Raw genomic sequence first — 21,427 nt, 5'->3', positions numbered from 1 at the left:
TTCTTAGCTGGGTATTTTGTTCCCCCCACTTTCCATTCCTTCCTCTAGGGGCATTTCATCCTTATGCTCTCTGCTCTCCGTCTGAGACAGAGGCTTCAGAGCTTCCTGCAGCAGTAGCACGTGCTAGCCTTGTGCTAGCCTCATGCTAGTCTCGTTAAGGCAGTTAGGGGGGGAGGCGGAAACTGCTCTTCCCTCCCCTCCCACTGTCCCTCCCGGGCTTGCTTCCTGCCTTTGCTTCTTCTGTAAAGTATACTTGTCTCCCACCCCCACCCTCATGTCTAGTCTGGCAGCTTTTTTTTTTTTTTAACCCTCATATAAGTCGTGGGAGTCTTTTTCAGCTTTAAACCATGGGTTTCCTGTTCATTTCACACTGTTTTATTAAAATAATTTATTTGTTTGGTATCTTTGTTTTAATGTGAACTTTGAATTTTAAATTGTATATTTTATATTAATTTTATTAATTATATATAGCTATACACAGTACATTCAACAAATCCTTATTTTTAAAAAACCCAACAGCTTCCCCGGAATCATAAGGTCATGATGTTTCATGAGAATAGGGGCCATTTCGCACGGCTTCAAAATAGCACAATGGTTGCTAATTGGAAACGCTACTAATTTGCCACAACCCACGACGTCGTAGACAATCTGCAACACTCCTGAAACCGACCCGCAAAAAGCGCTTCGTTGTAGCGCTTCTAGGGGAATCCAGAAAAGTGGATTCACCCTCCGGATAGCGATACACTCCTGCAACCAATCTGCGACAATAGCGCTAAAGACCTGTGCGTTACCATTGTTGCGGGTTCTTCAAAGTCCCTCCTCCCGAGCCTTTCCTCCAAACTTCCGGCGAACTGTTCGCCATTTTTTTTTTCTCGGACCGAGCACAGATCAACGAGGCAACGAGACAGCGACTGGCTTTCTAGCACGATCACTTTCGGAAATTCTGCCCGGACACCACAAGAGTATTTCAAAAGCACAGTAGCACACACCGTCACGTTCCCAAAATTTGCCCAAAGCTTAAAACCCCGTCTACCTTCGGCCAGTACTAGCGGAGTCAACGTACAGGGAGCATTTTAAAAAACTTTCCTCTGAGCGTGCCAACGAACGTTCGCCGCTCGCAGTCTCCTGTTTAGATTAGAGGGGTTCAATAGATATGATTCGAGGTGATACCATGAGGGGCGGTTTATGTGTAGTGGGTCTTTGTGTGGTTCCGGGTACGTGGTTGTGCTTGGCTGCGGACAACCCCTTCCATCGGCGGCTAGACCTCCGGCAAGCGGAGTCGCCGTCCACCGTTCATTTTAAAAAACTTTCCTCTGAGCGTGCCAACGAACGTTCGCCGCTCGCAGTCTCCTGTTTAGCTTAGAGGGGTTCAATAGAAATGATTCGAGGTGATATCATGAGGGGCGGTTTATGTGTAGTGGGTCTTTGTGTGGTTCCGGGTGCGTGGTTGTGCTTGGGTGCGGACAACCCCTTCCATCGGCGGCTAGACCTCCGGCAAGCGGAGTCGCCGTCCACTGTTCATTTTAAAAAACTTTCCTCTGAGCGTGCCAACGAATGTTCGCCAGTAACATGTCATTGATTTATGCTTTAGCTGGTGAATATTATTGGGGAACTGTCGCGTACCGCCGCACTTGCTCTCGGTTGAACACCGGCATGCGTTTTTGTAATGGCGGACATTTCAGTAAAATGGCTCCCGCTGCATGTACAAACTGCTCTTCTCGCGTGTAGACGAATCAGCGCATGCGAGAAGTCAAACAACAAGGGCGCTAATCTGGCCATTAGGGGCAGATCCTGTTCCCGCGCGAGGAGTTTTGAACGTGACATGTGACCTCATGTGGCCAATGTGCGTGTCCCCTACTGCCCACCACCAATCAGGAGCCAGCTAGTCCCTTTGTCTTTGTGTGCGGGAAGGTATATGATCCGTTGCACCCTGCACCTCGCACCTCCATTTTGCTCAGCTACTCGCGAAGGCAGCATGGAATCTTCTTCACAGTCGTCGTCCGTCCAGGCAACCGGCAGGGGGCCAACATGGAGGGACGCGGAGATCAGGGACCTGATCACGATTTTTTCGGAAGAGAAAATCCAGGACGCCTTCCAGTCCTCACACAGGAATCGGGAGGTGTTTGAGCAAGTGGCCATTAAGATGCGTGCCCTGGGCCACAACAGGACCGGCCTTGAATGCCGGTCAAAAACAAAGACCATGCGGGCGGAGTACATGCGGGCCGTGAACCACAATAAGGGTTCCGGCAACGCTAAAGTAACCTGCCCGTACTTCGAGGAGCAGCGGCCACTGGACGGCGACGGGGACGGAGCCGGCAGGCCGAAGCGCATCGGGAGGAGCCTGAAGGTGGTTCGTAAGCCGGCTGCCCCGGTGGAGGAACCACCCGCTGAGGAGGATCCCGGAGAGGGCACCTCGTCCACCGTCCGGCCTCCACCCCCGGTCCAGCAACGAGGCGCGGACATGGTGACGCTGGACCTACTCGCCATCGTTCCTGGGGAGCCAGAAGAGATTCCTCAGCAGACGCCCCTTGCCTCCGGTAAGCACTTTTATTTTAATTTTATATTTAATTTTGAGCAAATGTGTGTTCTGACGTTTGGGAATCGTTTTCTCGTGGGTTCGTTGCAACGCATAATATGCTAGGATGTTTGTGGATTGCTTGCTATGGTGGCTTTTTAAAACGGTAGTGTTTAACCAACAACCCAAAAAGTTTTGCAGCATGCCTCAGCCATAGGCCTTCTGCAGTGCTTTAGCCACTACTTTGGGAGCTTGCTGTGTGGTTCAGGTTGTATGCTTGCTCCTTTTTCACTATTGTATGCCGTGTGTTCGTTGCAACGCATAATATGCTAGCCTGTTTGTGGACTGCCTGCTATGGTGGCTTTTTAAAACGGTTATGTTTAACCAACAACCCAAAAAGTTTTGCAGCATGCCTCAGCCATAGGCCTTCTGCAGTACTTTAGCCACTACTTTGGGAGCATGCTGTGTGGTTCAGGTTGTATGCTTGCTCCTTTTTCACTATTTTCTGCTCTTGTCCAGAGAGACACAGATGCCAGGGACGGGGCCCCTCGAGTCTCCAGCAGCGGTGGACGAGGACAGTGATTCTGGGGCATCAACAAACGTTGGTAAGTATCAGTTGCAATAAGGGGGGGGCGTTTTAACTGCTTTGTGCTTTTCTGTTTGTGCAGGGCAGCAGCACTGCTAAGAGACAGAAGAGAGTCCCTCTACGTTGCTGCTTTAGGGTTTGAAGCTTGCTTTGCCACACTTTGGTCCTAGATCTGTTTTTTTTTCTTCTTCGCAGATTTCATACCCGGGACACAGGAGGAGGAGGAGCGCGGGGTGGCTGGACCTCCTGCCCAGCGCAGGCGGATACAGATCCAAGATGGTGAGCGTGCATGAACTGTTCCTTTCGAGCCATAGCTGCAGGACAATGTCGCAAGCCACTAACCGTGTGCTCCCTTTTCATTGTTGTGAGTCTTGCTGTGAAAGTAGGCAAAGGAAAAAGCCCACCATGGGCAAACAAACACTAACCATGTGCTCCCCGGGCATTGTTTAGAGTCTTGGTTTAACAATATGTAACCAAAAAAGGCCACCATGTGCACCAGGGTGGGTTTTGACTGTCTCGATGGTACTAACAGTTCTGTTTCTCATTTTTTGCCAACAGAGGTCCTTTCAGATGATGATGAGCCAGCCCTGGGTCCAGCCAGCTCACCACCTAGAGGTGCTCTCCAAGCAGAGGAGAGGCTGGCGAGGGAACGCGGCAGGCTGAGGCGCGTCTCCATCTTAACAAGCGTTGGAGAAAGGATCCTTGAGCACTGCCAGGAGGAGTCAAGGCGTGCCGCGGCCGCAGACCAAGCAATGCTCGCCCTCGTGGCCCAGGAGGGGAAAAAATTGCGGGCAATCCTTAGGGAGTCAAACCAATCCCTACGCGAAAGCGTGGAGGAGGTGAGACTGATAAGGAGACTGATGGAGAGGGCGGTCGTGGTAATGGAGACGGCCAACCCTCCTCAGATTACCGTAAACGTCCCCCCCCACCCACACCTACACCACCACCTCCAGCACCCACCCCGACCCCGTCTCAGAATGCCTCGACCCAAACTAGAAGGAGGACTGTTCTCGGGAAGAGAGTAATAAAACCCGCGGACAAGTTCTCCCCCTCCTAGTTTGGGCCAGTTTGTCTATTTAACTTTATCTGTGTTTGCTGTTGTTTGTTAAATAAAGTTTATATTTTTGACTCTGTCTCTGTGTACCCTCTCTAGTGATTGTGTCTATTCTGGTACTGTTGTGTGGGTTGGAGGTTGGAGGGGTGTCAGTTAAAGGTGTTTTAGGAGTGTGGGGTGAAAGGTGTGCGAGTGTAAGGAGTCACACTGGAGTCTTTTTCAGAAAATTTGCAACAACATTTTATTTTCAAAAACAGTTCAACAGGGGGAAAAAATTAGGGAATGTAACTTGGACCCCCCCCCACCACCCCCACCCTCCAGGAAAGCCAACTTTTTTTTAACAAATTTATATATTTAACAGGGATAAAAAATTAGGGAATGCAACTTGGACCCCCCCCAACACCCCCCACCCCAAAACACAAACAGAAAACAACACTCAGGTCCCACTGCTCCCCTCACCAGCCCCTTCCATCTCCCTCACTCTTCTGCACAACCGTCCCATTGTTCCCCTGACTTTACGGCGGAACAGGTCTTCGTCCTCCTTCTTCTTAACTGTGTGGGGAGGGAGAACAAGTACACATTAGTGCCACACATATTTTCCAATCTGGAGTTTACATGGATACACTTTTTAGTGGCCTTAGCCACAGTGTGAGGAGAGTTGGGCAGTGGGGAACATAACCTACGTTCTTCCGCCTCCCTCTGCTGCCTCTGCCTCTCCATCTCCCCTTTTAGTTCAGCCACTTCTTCCTGCCCTGCAAATGGGTTCAAAACAAATGGTAAGCCATATATGTAGGCTAAAGTCACACAACCCACACCCAAGCACAGGTGCAGTACTCACAGTCCCTTCTCTGCTGCTCGACTAGCCCCTCTAAGGATGTCACCCTGGCCTCCATGGCATGCATCCTTGCCTCCATTGTTTCTGCTATAGAAATCAAATAAAGAATTCAATCACACTTCAAATGGAAGCATCACAGCAGGCTCCCTTATGGCTCCATGGGGGTACACACACATGGGTCTCCCTCAAAGAAATAAAACTCTCACCTGCAGCCTGTCCTGAGGTGGAAGGTCCCTCTTCCTCCCCTTCCTCACGCTCAGGAAATTTGGCAAGCTTGGATGGTGATTGTGTAGCTGGGCGAAGAAAAAGAGAAATCATAAGTAAAAGCACACAAACCAAAGATAAAACACAGCTGATGGCCACACCACAATCAGAGCCAAAGCGCATTACCAAAGTGGTTCTACAGTACTGGCGGGCTAAGTCAGAGGGAGTTGACAGCATCTTAATACTTTCTCGAATTTCATGGAGACATTAGGGGAAAGAGGCATCTAGACATTCCATGCATGCTTAAGGGTAAAACACAACGAGGCCAGCACTCACCCATATGCCTCCTCATCTCCAGGGGGGGCTTCCCAGCCTTCTCCCATATCTTGACCATCAGGTCGTGGAAGACCTTTCTCCCACTTGGCTGCGGGACCCCCCCCCCCCCACTGTTCTAGACTGTTTAGGAAGTCCAGCTTCACCCTCTTAAATTTCGTCCGGACCTGCTCCCAGGTCCGGACGTAGCCCCTCTCCCTCAGCTTGGATGCCAACACCAGGTAAGCACCCTTGGTGTGGCAGTGGGTGCTGGCCATAAGGCGGCCAACACTTTTTGAATGGAGAACAAGCTCCAGAAGTGCCTCAGCCTCGGCGCGCTGCCAGAAGGAGCCCTTCCGTGGCTTCGGCATCTTCGGAATTACGGTTAGGGAACGAACATGCGTTGCTCCGATCGACCACCCCTATTTTAAATGTATCAAAGCTGCCCACCAATGAAATTATTCCTTGGAACATAAGTGGATTGATCCTCCAGTTTGACAGAGGTCGCCAATACTTCCTGGCTACCCGCCTCCCCAAACTTTCCCTGTTCAGCGCTTCCGTATTGTGTTTGTCAATTTCAGCGGGGAGTTAGCATTTAGGGCTGTCAAAGTGCTTTTGGACCAGAGAATCCCCGTTTTTTTGCTGGCTAAATAGACAAACCTCACAAGACAAGGTTAAACAAAGAACATAAACCTTTATTTTACAACAGAGTAGAAAAAAACAATCAAACACGCCTCCTATTTCTGTAGAGGTGGGTGGCTATAGCGTCCCGAACCTTGCACCCCTCCGCATAGATCCTTTTTTTCCTTGCTTCAGGGATGTCTTGTGTGTCCTCAAGGACTACAGGATCAGGTTCATCCACAGGGAAGGGGATGTTATGTCCCTTGTCCTCGCAGATGTTGTGCAAAATGACACATGCGATGATCAGCGGAGTCACATTGTCTATATGCACATGGAGTCGTGACATCAAGCAACGGAACCGTGACTTCAAACGTCCAAAGGCACGCTCCACTACATTCCTTGCCCGGGAGTGACTGAGGTTGTAGTGGCTCTGCACGTCTGTCCTTGGCCGCTTATAGGGAGTCATGAGCCAGCGGCGTAATGGGTAGGCTCCGTCCCCGAGCACCAACGCCGGCACACGCACGCCCTCAATGGTGGCGATGGGGTTTCCTGGAACAAAGACCCCTTCGTCCATGGCTTTCCTGAGGTTAGATTCCCTGAAAACAAGGGCATCATGCCTCCTGCCACTCCACCCCACCTCGGCATCTATAAACCGTCCGGAGAAGTCCACAGTTCCTTGCAGGAGAACAGAACAAAAGTCCTTCCTGTTCCCGTACTCCTTTATGCTTCCCCCGGGTGCACGGATAGGGATGTGGCTTCCATCGACGGCCGCAAAACAATGCGGGAATCCAAGCCTGGCAAACCCGTCCATACTCTGGAATAAGGGAAAAAAACTATGGCATGTTAGCGTGGGGTGCATCGCGTATTCGTTGCTCACCTGTCAAACAAGAAAAAAAAATTTAAAGGGAAAAGGGCATAGAATGACACTCACCGCTCCAAGGCGGTCCCCGAGGCACACCACTTTGCTGAACAATTCCGCCTCCATGGCGAGGCAGAACTCCTTAAGGATATCGCCAACCGTTGTGACTCCGAGTCCGAATTGCTGGGCTACTGTCCGGAAGTACTGAGGGGTGGCCAAGTACCACAATGCGGCTGCCACCCTTTTTTCCACTGGCACGGGGCGCCGCATGCCAGTGACTTGCCTTTCCATGCGGCCACATAGAGCCTCCACGAGTTCAAAAAATGTTCCCCTAGACATTCTAAAGTTGGCAATCCAGTGGTCATCATCCCAGCGAGACCGCACAAAATTTTCCTACCAGTCAGAGGATCTTTCGTCCACCCAGAACTGTCTGGGGAACCGGACCTCTGCCAGAGCTTGCCAGTGCTTCTTTGCCGCCATGGTTGCCCGTAGAGAACGTCTTCTACTGGTGGTCATCGTTCCGGCAATACGTTCTCGGTAGTCCTCGATAGCAGCCCTCCTATGCCGCACGGTGGTATGGATACGCTGGACTACCGCAAGCATCTGAGCCAACAATTGAAAAATAATCCTCTCCATTGCAACGTTAACCTGTGCTGCGGGCAGTAGGCTACGCAAACAAAGAGTGAGGCCGACCACGTGTCTGCCTAGGTGCATATAAGCAGGTAACCTGTGGGCGTGTACTGTGGGCGGGGATTAACCTATCAAACATATCAATGCATCAACCTCTGGTTCATAGAAAACAATAGAAAACACGTTCCAACAGCGCCAATGATTTGACGATGACGCGTTGCTACGGGGTTTCCTGGTTTTTTTTTTAAAAAAAGGGAACCCCGACAAGTCCGGCTTTAGGGTCGAGGTCAAAGGTGTGCCTGCAGTTTGATTGACGGGCACGGGAGGCCAGAAGCGCTAAAAAGGGACCTCCTTTGTAGCGATAAGACGGAGACCGGAAGCCTGTGGGTTACGAAAGTGGCGAGAAGTGAAAGTGCTAAATTCCGCAAAAACCGCAGCTGTGCGTTACGGGCACAACTAGTTACATTTCGCTAGTTAAAGTAGCGATTTCGCTAACAGCAACCAAATAGCCACTTTGAGCTCTGTGCGAAATGGCCCTAGATATTGAAAGCATTTCCTAAACTAAACTTCCTTTCCAATATATTCCCCAGCAATTAACACCTATTTGACAAAAACAATACAAAGACATGAATATGCTTACAAAATGTATACACTCCTTTTTCTTTTTTTCTTTTTTTTTGTTTCTGAAATTTTATTGTTTGTTATTATGTAAAGCATTTACAGAAAGGTAAAAGAGAGAAAAAGAAAAACGACCAGCTAATAAGTAATTATTAGTACACAGTCTATACATCGTCTATACGTGTATACCATACATAGTATATTCTGATATTATCTCAAAAAATATATGGTCAGTTCCCATTGCTTGTTAGTCCTAACCTAAGTTACTGCTGTCTTTCTTAAGTTTACAAAAAAATGGAGAGACAAAAACGAAACAGCCGGCTAGCAGAGTAATCATTAATCTATATAAAAACACAATCCATTCTTATCTTGAAACGTACGTGCTCAATTCCCATTGCTTAAATTATAAAGAAAAAAAAGACAATCAACTAACCAAATAATTATTGATACATATGAAAGTATAGTTTGCCATCCTCTTTTAACATACATATTCAGTTCCCATCACATATTAATCCTAATCTAGAAATTATTACCATCTTTCTTAACAAAATAATTGTTGATACATATGAGAGTACAATCTGTTATAAGAATATATTATATTATTGTCTTAGGTAGTATAAAGTCAGTTCCCTTCATATATTGGCCCTGACCTAAGAGTTACTGCTGCTGTCTTTCCCACAGGAAGCTAAGTGGATGTTCCACTGTTCATCACATTCTTCAGGTGGTCGCAGAAAATGAAATTGTGTTCTTTTCCATGATATATCTGCTTGCGGGTCTCGAAGTATTTGTGTTTCTTGATCCACCCCACTCAGCAGTGTCACCTGATGGTTCCTGTATAGAGTATTTCTGGTCGCCTTTCTGTCAGGGCCAAAAAAGTCTCTTGCTTGATTCTTGCTTGCATTCACCTTGGAATAGGCTCTGTATACTTTATCAATCCGGATCTCTTCCTCCTGTATGTAGTGTTCCAGGCTTTTTGTAATTTCCTTCCTTAGATCTGTTTTCCCAAGTTCTTCTGGGACGTCTTTAATTTTAGTGCTCCTAGCTTGTGGTTCTGCTTCCAATGTTGTCTCCTACTTCTGTTGTCTGGCATCTGGATTTTGGTATGTTGCCAGCTGATTTGTGTTTTCATCAGCTGTTTTGTTTTCTTCAAACCGTCGATTCTATCTGAGAGCTCTTTCCTGGTATCTTGAATTTCATTTTCAATCTTTTAAACTGCTTTCGGTATCTCTAAGTTGCTTTTGTTTAACAAATAAAACATCTGTGCGTTTGTTAGATTTTCCATTTCTGTACGCAGTATGTAATAAAGTCTCGTCTCGCGAGAGTTCAGATGCTTACACGTTATCAGTTTGCAAAATCTCCGTGTTCTTTCAGAAACTTCCCCTGAGCTCTCATTAACAAATTCTCAAGCTCTTTCATTGTCCGTTTTAGCGAGTGTATTTAGCTGGCTTGCCTCCCGGCCGAAGAAAGAATTCTCTTGTAAATTAGTTTAGGCGAAAAGCGGGGGGGGGGGTGTGAAATTGGAATGCCTATCTTTGAAGGAGCGGAGACCAAGCAAAACACTCACATTTTTTGCGTTCCTCAGACTTCTGCTCTCTTCAAGCTGAAGGGAAAAAAAGATGCTCTAGGAATAATGCAGGGTTTTATTAGCTGGTCGTACCAAGCTTAGAAAATTAGTCCAAGATAAAATATGGCGGTCGTCCTCTTGACCCGAAACGCTGACAGCCTGTAATCCGGGGAGATAAACTCCCTAAAGGATTGGAAACGGCCCCAAGAGTTCCCTAGGACTTCCTGGGTAGAAAGGTGGGGTTTGTGTACCCCTCCTCTTTTCTGCCAATTGCTTCCACAATTGGCCCCTGTCAGGCTCCAGTGATTGCAATGCAATACTCTCAGGATGACATCTTGGCCACACCCCCACTCCTTTTTCTTCTATTCTTGTTTTATGGCTGTTTGACATGCCTTAGCATGAAAGTCTAATTTATCATTTTGCTTTTGTGCATGCACAATATTTTTGCTGTGTCAAATTTCAAGCTAATTATAGAAACAAGAGCAGCACACTGGGGAATTAATCTACTTTCTAAAGACCTGAGATCTTCCATCTACAATCCTACCACTGGAATATAATATTGAGATTGTTATACTGCTCTGCTTTTGGGAGTGACCAAACCATGAGCAAAGTGTTGCCTGTGCTCTGTTCATATAAGGTCCTAGAAAGTGCTTGCAAATTACTTCTGGGGGCCAATGGCACCTCTTAAGACTAACAAAGTTTTATTCCTGGTACTAGAATTTAAGCCTGCTGTAGTCAAAATACAGTGGGCACTACCAGGGCTCCTGGCAGGGCTCCTGGTGGAGGAGTGTCACTGTATGTGAGGAAAGAGCTTACCTGTCAGGAAATTCTAGTGAAGGAGAGTATATCTACAGTGGAAAGCATCTGGGTGAAAATAAGCGAGGGGAACACAAACATTTTGGTGGTTGGTGTCTGCTACTGACGGCCTGACCAACGAGAGGATGTGGATGCTGCACTTTGTGAGCAGCTTGAGAAAATATCCAAGCGGCAGGACCTTGTCATCATGGGTGACTTCAATTTCCCAGATGTGTGCTGGGAAACAAACTCTGCGAAGCGTCCTCAGTCATGCAACTTTCTGACCTGCCTGGCTGACAATTTCATTTATCAAATGGTAGATGAACCCACAAGAGGTTCAGCCATACTGGACTTAATACTGACCAACAGGCAAGAGTTGGCGGATGAGGTGAAGGAGGTGGGGACCCTAGGGGGAAGTGACCATGTCCTCATAGAATTCCCTTTAAGATGGGGAGACAAGGAAGCTTGTAGCACCCGAGAGTGCTGAAAGAACTTTCTGGAGAATTTGCAGAATCCTTGTCCATCATCTTTGGGACCTCTTTAAGGACTGGAAATGTCCCGGACGACTGGAAGAGAGCAAATGTTATTCCGATCTTCAAAAAAGGGAGGAAGGATGACCCGGGAAACTACAGACCAGTGAGTCTGACCTCTGTTGTGGAGAAGATAATGAAGCAGATATTAATGGGAGCGATATGCAAACATCTGGAGGACAATTTGGTGATCCAAGGAAGTCAGCATGGAAGTCTCGAAAAGGTCCTGTCAGACCAACCTGGTTTCCTTTTTTGGGGAAAGGAAGATGATCTGGGGCCAAGGGACCAAGCCATATGAAGATAGGTTGAGGGACTTGGGAATGTTCAGCCTGGAGAAAAGGAGGTTGAGAGGGGACATGATAGCCCTCTTTAAGTATTTGAAAGGTTGTCACTTGGAAGAGGGGAAGATGCTGTTTCTGTTGGCTGCAGAGGAAGGGACACACAGTAATGGGTTTAAACCAGTGGTCCCCAACCTGCGGGCCGCGGCCTGGTGCCGGGCCACGAAGGCCATGGCGCCGGGCCGCAGCTCCCTCTCCCTGCCCCCCCCGCAGTAAAAAACTTCCCAGGCCGCAAGCTTGTGGGCGATGCGGGCGATGTGCGGGCGCGGCTCGTGGGCGCAGCCCGATGCGGGGGGCGGCCCGATGCGTGGGCGTGGCCCGCGTGGGCGTGGCCCGCGTGGGCGTGGCCCGCGTGGGGTGGCCCGCGGGCCGCGCCCCAATGCCCTGCCGGTCCCCAACCTCAGAAAGGTTGGGGACCACTGGTTTAAACTACAAGTACAACGATATAGGCTAGATATCAGGAAAAAAAATTTCACAGTCAGAGTAGTTCAGCAGTGGAATAGGCTGCCTAAGGAGGCCAGTGAGGGGAACTCCCCCTCACTGGCAGTCTTCAAGCAAAGGTTGGATACACACTTTTCTTGGATGCATTAGGATGCTTAGAGCTGATCCTGCATTGAGCAGGGGGTTGGTCTAGATGGCCTGTATGGCCCCTTCCAACTATATGATTCTATGATTCTGGTGGGGCTCCCCATGTCAGCCCCCCCGACAGTGTGGCTTTGGCGGGGGCAATCAGCGTCCCAGGGAGGGCGGGGTTATCATGGGAGTGTTGGGGGGCCCCTTGGTCCTCCCCACAGCTCAGCGCCACTCTGCAGGGGCAGCATAGCATCCTGCGGGTTCTTAGGAGCATTCCCCAGTACCCTCCTCGCAGTTTGGGAGGGGGAGTTTCTGAGAGTTGGAGGCTCCATGGAGCGGGCTTACAGCCTCGGCGAGGCGGCGGGCATGCTGCAGGACGGCACCGCATCGTTCCCCGGTCCTTGCGGTCCCGCCCTTCCGCCTGGAGGTATCTCAGTGGTTTCAGCTCGGGCCTGTGGCTGCCAGTCGGGGGCTGCCAGTCAGCATGGCTCGGCAGCTCATGGGTGTTGTGGCGTCTCTCTGTGGGAGAGTGGGGGTGGTTCAGGAGGCGCATGGCGTCGCAGTCTGTGGACTCTGGGGTGGGGCGGCCTGGGTCTTTGGGGAGGGAGGCGCATTGCAGCTGCTGAGTGTCGCAGGTGGCACGGCGCAGTTCTCCTCGCGGGGTATCCTGTCTTTGGGGGGGATTGCGTTGTGGTTCATGCGGGCTGGGAGTCACTGTGCGCCTTCCGACTGCTGCCGGTTCTAGCCTGTCAGGCTTCGCGCCTGGTGATTGGCCCCTTGCCTGAATGGCTGGAATGCCTGTCAGTTCGAGTGAGGGGCCAATCAGTGTTGGCCCCGATCCCGGACAGGTACAGCCTACAGTGGCCTTACTGTTTTATATAAGAGGAACAGATAAGCTTTGTGTCTGTAAAAGTGTCTGTAAAAGTTTGCATGCGCACAAAAGCTTTTGTCTTGAATAAGACTGTTGGTTTTAAAGGTGTCCCTGGACTCAAGTTTTGTTTTGCTGCTTCAAACCAGCTTGGTGTCGTGGTTACGAGTGTGGACTTCCAATCTGGCAAGCCGGGTTTGATTCCCCCCCTTCTCCACATGCAGCCACCTGGGTGACCTTGGGTTAGGGTTAGGGTTTTTTTTTTAACAAATGTTTTTAACAAAGCTAAGTGGACTCGAGCCCTGATCGATGGAAGCCCTAACTCTGCACGCATATGTGCGGCAGGAGTTCCTTTAGGTAAGGCCAAAATACGTCTAAGGAAGTGATTCTGAATCACTTCCAAACTAGAAATCAGATGATCCCTCCATCCCCAGACTTCGATACCATAAAGGAGATGGGGGAAGGCCTTGGCTACAAATAGTTTTATTGCTGGATCAATAAGAAATCTTCCCTTAGATGCATAGAATCTTAGTATGGCCCCAATTATTTTAAGAGTGGGGGCCTTAATCAAGGCTACATGGTTGTTCCAACTCAGTGTCTCAGTGAAGGTCACTCCCAGGTATTTGAATGAGCTGCTTTGTTCAATGGCAATATTATGGATGTTCCATTTAAATCTCTTTGGCCTTCTCCTTTCGGCACATAAGAACCAACTCAGTGGCCCATTCTGCACCAGGATCAATGTGGCAAATTGATTACGGAAAGAAAAAACGGAATTTAAAATAGTGGAATTCGGCGTAACGCATACCTGCCTTTGTAGTGGAATCCAGTTGCGTTTCTATCGTTTCCCACAGGTTTCCAGTCTTGGCAAAAATCGCTAGAAAGGAAGCGATATTTACCGTGCTTTGTCCTGCTCCTGGCCGTTAATCAAACGAGCAGCCAATGGGCGGTTGTTACCATGCTCTGGAAAAGCCCCTTTGCCTTTAAGAACATGTTTTAAAAAGAAAAGAAAAGAAAAACACACGTTGAAACGAATATGCCTTGATTCCTTGATTCCTTGCTTCCTCCTAACGTAGAGACCCATCTAGCTGGCGACTGATCCGGCAAGATGGCGTCCAGATAGAAACACCGGCTATCCCGCTCCGCAAGTTATATTTTATTCTGTTATTTTACTCTGCTAATTGAAGTTTCCTGAAGGTCTGTGGCTGTGTGCTATCTTGTGCTATCTTGTGCTACTCTGAACTGAAGGCATTCCTCAATCTTATTTTGTTAATTATACCAACCACGGAAGAGCAGCGCTTATCAAGGAGTGCCTCCTTAGCAGAGGGCCATAAATCGCAGCCTAACTTCAAGCTCTCCAATAGGCAGCTTTAGTATAAAAGGGGAGAATTTTTTTTTCTTCAATAACCACTGTTTTACAGAACTACAAAGTTACAAAAATTGTTTTCAGCTTGGAGCAATTTTTTGCTTGTCTGCTTACCTGTTCCTTTAACTAATTGTCCAAGTATCTCTGCTGCCACTCATCATATGGGAGTAAAACGCAGGTGTGAAGAGGATTTAAACTTGCCAGCTCAAAAACAGACGAGAATAGGGGATTACTTTGTGACCAGCAATGCCTCAACATTTAGCATTCCCACCAAGAACCGTTTTACTCCTCTGGCAGAAACTGAAGAAAACCTAAACTTAAATCCAAACAATTCACTCCTAGAAGCTGACAGTAAAGGAGGCACAGAAAACCTTGCAGGAGAACTCTTGGAGCTGACTGCAAGAACAGTGGAGAGTATTTTCTGCGCGTTGAAAAGGAATGGCTATCTACTCGAAAAACTTACCCAGACAGTTTCAAGGCTAGTCACCCTGAGGGAGTCCAAATTAGCCTCTAATGGGCCTCTCCCCCAGCCATCTTATTATCCTTCTGGTTCAACCACAAGGACCTGTGAGAATCCTTACACAAGGCAGTCAGAAGACAAAAGAAAACTCCAACACCTGATTTTACAACCATGTAAAGTCTGCCTGGTTATCTGCCGGTACAAGGGGTGGGTCCCCCCTTGGAATTCTAAGCACCTGGCTATCAAACATCTGAGAACCCTAATCATAGAGAGGCACTTCCCTATAGACCTAATCTCAACAGAATTCCTTAACTATGCAAATCAGGCACAGAGAATTATGCTCACCTTCAATAGTCCAAGGATACCTTCTCTACTCCTAAGACAGAAATCTATCCTGGGTCCTAAAGGAGTTTTCCCCATTCGAGTCTTCACTAATACTGTAACAACTGCTTTGTTTTCAAATCCTCCTCGCCAGAAAACCACTATACCAGCAGAAAAGCTTCCTGAGGAAACATCAAATAACACATTACAACAGGACCCTTCTAGACGGCCTGGCCAACCAGACTGCCTACTCTCAAGTTCTGGAGATCTTCACCTTGAAAACTCCTTTGAAGAGGGCCTTATCAACTCCTTTTCGACCCTCCCAACATCAGAACGTCTAGCCATCACAAACAGACTAGAATGTCTCAGGTTGGAACTTTTGAAAATTCACGAAGTCTCAGCAGTTCAAAACCTATCCCCACCAACAAACTGCAACCAAACATCCACATCACCAAGCACTCCAGCTGTTTTCCCTCCGCCCAAGTTACTCCCTGATAAGATACAGAGCTCCAGAGATGAAATTTCAATCTTCCAGCCAATGGAGTGTGAACCTGTGAAAAACGGCCCATCTACACGGAAACAGTCCTCCTCTACTCATGGACTCCCCTCCAAAAATGGATGTGTCTTCTCAGATTCAAGGGGAGAATTAGATAAAATTTCAAACTCGGACTGACTGTTAAAGATACTATCTTGGAACTTGGGGGGATGGCAGAACAAATTCTATGATCCTGAATTCTCAAAATTTTTAAGTGGTTACGATATTCTTTTCTTACAGGAAACCTGGGTCCAAGATGTAAGCTCTGTAGCTCTACAGGGTTTTCAGCCATTTGCCACACCGGCAATCAAAGTCCATTGTAAGGGCCGGGGCAGTGGCGGTCTGGCCGTCCTTGTAGCGGTTGACTTAATAGCAGAGGTTCAGACCCTGGAAAGCAGCTGCCCAAATTACATCCAAGCATTACTGATTAAGGGACCACATTTCGGCAACCTCCTGTGCATCAATGTATATGTCCCTCCAAAACTCTCACTGTCACAGGATAAAGGGAAACTTTGGGACCAACTTTCCCACACACTGGAAAACCTTTCTTCTCAGTTTCCTAATGCCCAAATAATTATGTGTGGTGATTTTAATGCCAGAATTGGCCCTGGTCACTCTGACTCTAGGGCAGATGTCAACTCTCAAATCGCGGAGCACACATGTCTTTTAGAACGAGTCTCACAAGACCCTACAATTAATAAGCCTGGTCTAAAATTATTGGAGTTGCTATCCTTGTTTAATCTTTATGTCTTACATGGCTCTAAGTTTGATAAGTCTGGTGGTTCCTTCACATTTTTATCTTCCTGTCATGCTAGCACCATAGATTATATAGCAGTTTCACCTGCTTTACTAACAGAGGTGGTCTTTTTTGAAGTAGGTAACTCTCCTTTAAGTGATCACTGCCCTCTACAGCTCTTACTTAAATATAATAGCAACATTCTCTTACCTCCAATTCCTGAACTCGCTGAAGGTACATTTCCTGGCAATAGGAGGCTGAAATGGTCAGAGCAGGTACAAAACAACATAGCTCAAGCTCTGACGAGTGATGACCTTAAATCCCTGCATTCAGCCCTTTTACAGCCTGGCCATGACGCCATAGGACACTATGACAAAATTATTAGCTTGATCAAACCTCTGCTTATCAACAATAAACCTCTAAAGCTGTTATCCTGCCCCAATAATGGCTGGTTTGACCAAGAATGCAAAACCTTCAGGAAAAAGCTAGTCAAATGTATGAGGCTGAGCCGTCGCAGTAGAGAGGATAACAGAATGTTAGAGCTCATCAGATTAAGATCCCAATATAAGAGTCTCCTCAAAAGTAAGAAAGCTGACTATGCTAAACATATGTGGAATAAACTAAATCTGGCAGTAAAGGAGAAAAATGAGTCTCAATTCTGGAACCTTGTTTCTTTCGGGCTTGCAAAATCACCCCAACAGGTTGAAGCCCAAATATCTGGAAACACTTGGTTTACACACTTTTCGAAAACCTTTGGAGCCTGGCCACCTCCCCCACCATATACAGAACCAAACACCCAGGCTATTTCCATTGACTCTCTAAGTTTACCAGCTTGGCCCCCAGTCACAGAGGCTGAAGCCAGAGGCCTTATTACATCCCTAGCTTCCAATAAATCACCTGGAGAAGATCTGATTCCACCTGATTTATTTAAAGCGTTCCCTAACTGGTGGGCCCCAGTCTTAGCTAGGGTCTTCACCCAGATAAATGAATCAGGCATTTTCCCCAATGGCTGGAAGATGAGCATAGTGGTTCCTATCCACAAAAAAGGCAACAAGACCGACCCACAAAACTACCGCCCCATTAGTTTACTAAATATCGCATCTAAACTCTATGGAAAATTCCTCTTACATAAACTAGAGGACTGGGCTGCTGACAACCATATCTTACACCCACACCAAGCAGGATTTAGAAGAGGCCATTCTACCACTGACCACTGCCAAACCCTCCATTACTTAGTCTACTCCAGTATAGAAGGCCCTACGAGAGCCTTATACGCAGCTTTCATTGATTTAGCCACAGCTTTTGACTCCATTGATAGGGACAGACTCTGGTCAAAGCTGAGGGAAACTAACATCGATAAACGCCTACTGTTTCTGATGCATGAACTGCACTCAGGCACCCACACAAAAATTAGGGTAGGTGCTTCAGGCTCTCTAACTAATGAAATTGCAGTAAGGAAAGGGGTAAAGCAAGGGTGTGTACTAGCCCCTCTGCTTTTCAATATTTATATCAACGATATAGTTCAAAGACTATCGGGCCCAGAATTTGTACCCCCTTCTGTCGGTCAGCAAAAGGTCTCTATCCTGCTTTATGCAGATGACATGGTCCTGGTTTCCCTTACAAGAGTTGGTCTGAAAAAGCTACTTAACAACTTGGGTACTTATTGTAAGGAAGAGTCCCTTTCCATTAACTACACAAAAACAAAAGTTATGGTTTTTAGGAAAAGACCTAAAAAATTTATCTGGAGTATAAACAATATTCCTATAGAACAGTGTAGTACATTTAAATATCTTGGGATCACTTACAGTGAGACCCTAAACTGGAATGCCCACCTTGCAACTATAAAGGCCTCTGGTCTAAAAATCATTGGAGCCATTCTGAGATTTTATTATACCAGGGGAGGGTTTCTAGTTGACCCAGCTCTAAAGCTCTTTGCAGCCAAGGTCATTCCTCACCTACTATATGGCATTGACATCTGGGGCTGGAAAGAACAAACAATCAATAGCTTGGAGCCCATTCAGAACTTTTTCTTCAGACGTATCCTGGCTCTTCCAAAAGGGTCCCCTGCAGCCCTGATGAGGGCAGAGCTTGGTTTTCCCTCACTCAAAGCCCGTGCCCACTTAGCTATTCTGAAATCTTGGAAGAAAGACATCTCAACCAAATTAGATTCTTTAAACCATCAAAGTTTTAAGCTCTTATTGAGCAAGGACAGGACTCGGTCTGATTTTTTTAGCTCCATCCTTTCACGCTATACCATACCAGATGACTTACTGCATACATCAGCCAATATTTCTGATTTACGTGATTGGGTGTTCAAAGCTGACTCTCTGATCGACCACTCTTCAATACAGCTATCACAAGCAGCCCCATGGTATAAAACAATTAAAAAAGACCATTCCAGAGCATCATATTTAGTAAATATAACGACACGTAATCTTAGAATGGCCCTAACATCTTTGCGGTTTGAAATGATGCCATCAGCCATGCTCTCTGGGCGATATCTCCGAATACCCACAGCCCAACGCCTGTGCATATGTGGAAATCCATCTGTGGAGGACCTGCCCCACTATGTCTTGGCTTGTCCCCTGTACTCCGAACCCAGGGGCAAATTCCTTGCCAAGCTATTACCAAACTCTCACCCTATTTCTGATTTTAACAAAGTCACCTATCTGTTATCAGATGTCGACCCCTATATCTCTTATAGGGTGGCACTTTTTGCTCTGGCTGCCAGGAAGATTCGAGCTAATGCATTTTTACAGGAGCCTCCACCTTGATACACCATTTTATCTCTTTTATTGTAACTTAGTAGTCCATGTTTACATTTTTAGGTACACAATATTGGAGAAATATTGTTTTATTTGTTTATATTTGTGCCATATTGTTTTAATTGTGTTTTGTAATGGCCTTTGGCTACATACAATAAATGTTATCGTATCGTATCATCTAGCTGGCAGCTGGCCTGTGAGCTGCCGATTCATCGTTGCCACGCTCCCCCGGGTGAAAAACAATCCCCCCCCCCGTGCACAGGAGCGATTTTCAGCCGAAAATAAAGGGAACTTGCAAACGGGGTTGTGTTGTGCTTGGTGACTTGAGGCGAGCTTTAAAGCAGCTCTGTGGTGGGACTGCAGCCGGAGAAGCCTCGCTGGGTGAATGAAGGCTCACCGGTTCGTTGCTCTCCGCTCGCTCCGAGAAAAAAAAATGGCGATCGCTTCACCAGAAGATCAGAGGAGAGAGCCAGGGGGAGGGACTCTGCTGAAACCGCAACAATGGGAATGCACAGAACTTTTTCGCTGGTGTTGCAGATTGGTTGTAAGAGTGTAGTGCTTTCCAGAGAGTGAATCCACTTTTTGGGATTTCTCTGGAAGCGCTACAACGAAGCGCTTCTAGCAGGACTGTTTCAGGAGTGTGGCAGATTGTGTACGTCGTTGTGCATAACTGCATTTTAGTAGCGATTACAATTTGCCACACTCCTGCTACATTAAACCTGTGTGGAATGGACCAGTGTTTTAAAATGGTGAGGGTGAGGTCCCCACCACTGTAAAAGCTCCCTCTGATTTTTAAAATAACCTTTAACTGCAGCCAGGCAGCTGAGGTCTGTACTGTCAAATTTGGCCCTTACTAATCTCCTCTCCCTGCTGGATCTTAGTTCTTCCACTACTCAGCTCCTAATCGACTGATTCATTGCTGCTTTCAGCCTGCATTTTCTTTGAAAAATCTATAAGCTCTCAGCCTCCACCTATAGACAGCTCAATCTGTGGGTCAGGGCCACACGGAAGCTGAAAAGAGTTTTCAGCAAACTTAGATTCCCTAAGTTTACAGAAAAATTCCTAAAACAAAGATAGGTGGGGGAAGGGATTAAATCACTCAAAAATAAAATTGCATTGTATTCTTTTTCTGAGGTGGCACCTCATCTAAGAAATGTCTGTCTTCTTGAAGCTCATATGGCACCTATTCTACTTTCTTTTTGCTACTATACCAAAACCTTTCTTTTTGCTTGATTAAAAGGGTTGATGTCTTAACTTGGCCATGTTGTGTGGCATAGTCTTCCCAGGGTTGTGTTTTGTAGTTGTCAAAGAGCTGCTGAGGTCTTGGGACTACCCCATAGATAAGGATGTGCGCAAAGAGGTCTCTGAGAGCATGTGGCATGGTGTATAGTTCAGCATCAGCCATTGTAGCATCCCAAACATTGTCATCTTGTAGCAGGCCACGTTGAAGTGCTGCCGTCTGGAAAGAGGCACATTGAATGACATTGTAAGTTCTAATGTCTTCAAAGCTTGTAGCGCCAGGGACGTGTAAGAGGAGGAGTCATAAGCAGTAGCATTCTTGATCTGCAGCGAAGTTTACAGAGTACATAAGTCCAATGATGTTTGTAGCCTGCCGTTTGCGAGGCACCCTTTTCCGGATGTCTTTTTGAAAGATATATGTTTTTGGAATGTCAGTGTAGAGTATGGAGCATGCCTCTTCATGTTCTGAGTTTAGCAGGTAAAGAGGGGGGGCGACCTTCGAGGTGGGCGACCGGAGGGACCTTGCACCCAGGGGGCAAGGAGCCACACCGGCCAACTGCCTCACTCCAAATCATCGAGAGCAGCGCTGGGCCCTGCTGCCACATTGGGGGCTGGCAGCATCAGGCCACCGATAAAATCTTCACCATGACCTTCTCCAACTTTGGACACAGTAAGTGAACTAGAGGCCCCTTGGCTGTCTTTGGAGAAAATGATGAGTCACTTCAGATGACTCTCACTAAATGAAGTTGACAGGATACTAGCAGAAATGAGGCCAACACTTGTCCACTAGACCCATGTCTATCATGGCTCCTAAAAACAACAGACATAAGAATAGGAACCCCACTCCAGGAAATAATCAACCTCTCCCTCTCAACAGGAGAATTCCCAGAGGGATTAATAGAGGTAATGGTATGCCTGTTGCTCAAAAAAACATCTCTGGCTCCGCAGACAACTATCGCCCCTTTTCGCATCTAGCGTTTCTGGGGAAGTTGGTTGAAAGGGCTGCTGCAGACCAAATATCAGCATTCCTGGTGGAAACTTCAGCCCTTGACTCATTTCAGTCGGGCTTCTGGCTTGTACATGAGGTAGAGAAAGCGCTAGTCACC

The 21,427-nt window shown here is 47.3% G+C and overlaps 2 protein-coding genes across 11 annotated transcripts in view; both read left to right on the top strand.

The window, feature by feature from the left end:
• The window catches only part of CDH18 (cadherin 18), a 902,365-nt gene that overhangs the window by 514,265 nt on the left and 366,673 nt on the right, over positions 1 to 21,427 (top strand). The gene's annotated exons all lie outside the window — the stretch shown is intronic.
• LOC143844170 (uncharacterized) lies at positions 1,910 to 3,140 on the top strand. The gene is made up of 2 exons (XM_077351170.1): positions 1,910 to 2,537; positions 3,037 to 3,140. The coding sequence occupies exons 1-2, from the start codon at positions 1,916 to 1,918 to the stop codon at positions 3,138 to 3,140; spliced, it is 726 nt and encodes a 241-aa protein (XP_077207285.1). The 5' UTR covers positions 1,910 to 1,915.

The sequence above is a fragment of the Paroedura picta genome, chromosome 9 (genome assembly GCF_049243985.1).
Source record: "Paroedura picta isolate Pp20150507F chromosome 9, Ppicta_v3.0, whole genome shotgun sequence".
NCBI classification, from domain to species: Eukaryota; Metazoa; Chordata; class Lepidosauria; order Squamata; family Gekkonidae; genus Paroedura; species Paroedura picta.
Note: the sequence above shows the minus strand (reverse complement) of the source record. Positions and strands in the feature narration are given on the sequence as shown.